At 34.3% G+C, this 3,776-nt stretch overlaps 1 protein-coding gene across 1 annotated transcript; it reads right to left on the bottom strand.

Moving 5' to 3' along the window:
* Positions 1–830: 830 nt before the first annotated feature.
* LOC114743457 (bZIP transcription factor 44-like) lies at positions 831–2,298 on the bottom strand. Its single transcript, XM_028931670.1, has one exon. The coding sequence runs from the start codon at positions 1,599–1,601 to the stop codon at positions 1,131–1,133; it is 471 nt and encodes a 156-aa protein (XP_028787503.1). The 5' UTR covers positions 1,602–2,298; the 3' UTR covers positions 831–1,130.
* Between the last annotated feature and the right edge of the window lie 1,478 nt (positions 2,299–3,776).

A 3,776-nucleotide genomic window follows, 5' to 3' on the forward strand; every position in this document is an offset into this window, starting at 1 on the left:
AGCACAAATCCTACACAGTCCCTTCGGGAATCTTAACCACTTTCGAAGCAACTTCATTACTATTACGCCCTCTTCCCATTTCTCCACCTAACACTCTCCGTCTTTTGTCAATTGTTTGCTCTTGTCACTAACATGAATTTTGTCCAATAATAATAATAATAATAATCTCAACAATTTTGTCAATTTTTTTAAAAATAAAGTTGAGCTAATAACTTATGGACACTTTGATTATTTGATGCAGCAAAAAGTGACTTTTGCTTTGTATAAAAAAAATTCAGACTTTTCCTAATATTCATTTTTCTACCATTCATAATGCACAAGACTCTCGAAATGCCCCTCCCCCCACTAAATCTCTTCAGAATATATGTAGTTAATACTTAACACTAAACGCACTATGAAAATTAATTAGAAGGAATTTTTTTTTTTTTAGGGCTGAGAGGGAGAATAAAGTCGAAAAATTACTGTGCTTGCCACTCGCTTTGCAATATTGATGGTGATGCGCAGAGAGACTCCCATTTATCAAATCTCTCATTGACTTTTGTGTTTATATTCATCGAATCAAACTAAAAATCTCCAAATCATCAGAAAAATTAAAAAGCAAAACTGGTAGGCAGACACATAGAAAGAGGATTTCAACAGTACAGAAAGTGCCCGGCATTATAATGAATCGAACTGTGATTGAGTGTTGTGTACCACACAAACCAGTACTTGTGTTTGTCAAACAAAGAAGAAAAGACCTGAAACCACCAAATACTGTGCATTAATTAAAAAGAACAATCAATAAAAAGCGCAAAAAAAAAAAAAAAGGGCTAGAGAGAGTGACAGAGGAATTAAGCAACAGACGACAATAACAACAGCAATGATAACACTAAGCTTGAATCATAATACACCATATGCAGAACAGAACCACCATTCAACAACCTTAAAGTAAGATACAACGTTACAACCTTCCATTATTCCTTATCACTATCTATCTGGTAGCGATTTTAATCTCTCAACTGACTCTCAAATCCCAAAGGAAACCTGGAATTCAACCAGATCCCCTCTTTTGACTCTGATACAAGTTTCTGAAAGCCCCAACCGGTTTGATTTCTTTCTCAGTACATGGCAAATTATTTATTATCTTTCCATTACGGCCACAAATCTGCAGAAGCCATTATCGGATGGTTCAGATATCCCATGTTCATTGGATTGAAGAAGCCATTGTTGGGCTCCATGTTGAAGGTGTTTGCAAAAGCTCCATTGTTGGAGGCATTCAAGGAATCGATTATTTCGTTCAGAGATTCCAGCCTGTGGCTCAGCTCACTGGCTTGAGCTCGAAGAACAGAGTTGTCAGATTCAACTCTTAAGTACTGCTCTGTGGTGAGAGTAACGCTTGTGAGAATTTGCTGATTCTCCTTTCTGAGCTGAGCCACTTGAGCCACCAGATCGTCCAGATGCTTCTGCTTTCTCATCCGAGATCGCCTTGCTGACTCGCGATTCGATATCATCCTCTTCCTCTTCCTCTGATCCATCAGAACCTGCAAATCCTCCTCGGAACCAGAGTTTTGGGCCAGAGGTGACGAACCTGAACCTGAAGATGTTCCGCTTGAGGAAGCCATGAGAGATCGATACGAGATTACACAGACCCCAAAAACGTAGAAACGAAAACACAAAAACAGACACTCGCAGGACCCAGAACCTAAACAGAAAGAAACCCCGAAAACACTGCACAAAGTAAAAGGATTATTGTAGAATATAGCGATTAGAGATAGTAATTAGAAAACAAGCGGGCAAAACTTTGAAATCATGAGACGTAGTACAGCCAGTAGAGGAAGGCAACGGAGAAAGATTGAACTAAATGGGTCCTGCGCCTGACAGTAGAATTGACCATACACCCAGAAAGGAAGATTTCACTGATAATTGGATTCATGAATCTCAAACATCAACACCACGAAATCGGGCATTTACAAAAACCTCAAAATCTACCACACTTGATGAGGGGGGGGGGGAATCGTGACTTTCTGTCCCAAACAGAGTCCAACCCTTCACTCTGACATGGGGAAAGCTTCGAACTTTGGTATCGAGAATGAAGAATCTGGAGATTTGGTATGGGGGTTATGGTCCTTAAGGATGTTCAATCCAAAAAGGGCCAAAGACTTGGCTTCAATTTGGGGACTCCGATGAGGACCTCGAGATCTGCGCTCAGAACAAAAGCTTGGGCTCAAAACTGAGCTCGCGCAGAGTGTAAGAAAAAATCTTACAGGCTGTGAAGAAATTATGAGGGAAGAAGGAGAGAAATGAGAGAGAGGAGGATTCGAAGTGATTATGAGTGGGGAACTTATAGACCTGAAAAGGCCAACAACTTGATGGGCGGAAAAAAAAAATATTAATTCTAAATTCTTTCTGAAATTCTAAACCGGAAAGAAAGCCAAGAAAAAGTTTTTTTTTAATGTTTTAATGTGGGGATTCTATTTTTTTCATTTCATGAAGAAGATAATATTACTTTCAACTGCGGAAATGCACGACAAAAACATTATATTTGTGAATGGTGTGAGGGGAAAAAAAAATCTAATTCCTCTTTCTTTCAAATAGATGATATAGGTATGGCATCTCTGTATATATTAGGTATACGTCTTGTAACCTACACATATATCGCCATGACAATAACCGAGGTAAAAAGGTACGTATATTTAATTCCGATAAAAAAAAAAAAAGCTATGTCATATACTCCTCTGATCAAATAAGATAGAGAAAAAATATATTTTTTAGTCATATTTATAGGGTAAAAAAATTGTGTATGGATGTACAATTTCGCCTTTTATTTATTATTGTATAGATTTTGTTTACATGAAATATAATGTATATTAAATAAGGATAAAATTGAAAAGTTGTTAGAGTTTAAATGAGAGTTAATGGAGTTTAAGGTTTTTCTTTATTTGTATAACACATGTTGGAAGTGACTTCTAAATAGCGCCAAATGAGTACTTTTAAAAAAAATATTATCTTTAATCATGAATATAATATTTTGGTTGATTTTTATAAATATATATTACTTTAAAAATACTTTTTAAGACTCAATATACTCATGCATATATTCTAAAATTATGAAATACAGTCAGAAAAATTAGATATAAGAAATTAAATTTTAAAAACTGATTATTTAGAACGTAATTGTTAATCCAAAAGCCTTCATAATATTTATAGATAAGTATATGCCTTTAAAAAAAGAAGAAAATATTCTATAAAAAAAGAGTGTATGATATTCTCTATTTTTACCATTGTAAAATTAAATGATATATTTATTTATTAAATATGAATTTTATTTTTTGGAAAAAACGGAAAGAGATGGGTACACAGGTGTTCGGGATACAGCTGGGAACCAACAATATTATGAAACACATAATCAATATTCATAATTAAAAAAAAAAAATACTTCCAAAAATAGAACCAATATCATCATCACAATCTCACGGGACATCTGCTTATCACAATTGGATTTTTGTCAATATGCATATCACACCCACACATTATCTTTTATATTTATAATTATTTAAATGCATATAAATATTTTTTAAAAAAAATATATTACTTATAGATAGAATTTATCTGCAAGTGTCTTACTATTATTCCAATTCCAATGATTTCTTTTATCATAAAATGCAAATAGATAAAATTCATAGAACTGCCACTCCTGTGTTGCTTATCTTATCCACAAGTCCAAAAACAAACACAATAATGAATAGAATCCAAATTACTACTTGCTTTGCCTTTTCAACCTAGCAGGACATTAAAAA

The sequence above is a fragment of the Neltuma alba genome, unplaced genomic scaffold, assembly GCF_004799145.2.
Source record: "Neltuma alba isolate B1F8T4 unplaced genomic scaffold, ASM479914v2 tig00004031_pilon, whole genome shotgun sequence".
Taxonomy (NCBI): Eukaryota; Viridiplantae; Streptophyta; class Magnoliopsida; order Fabales; family Fabaceae; genus Neltuma; species Neltuma alba.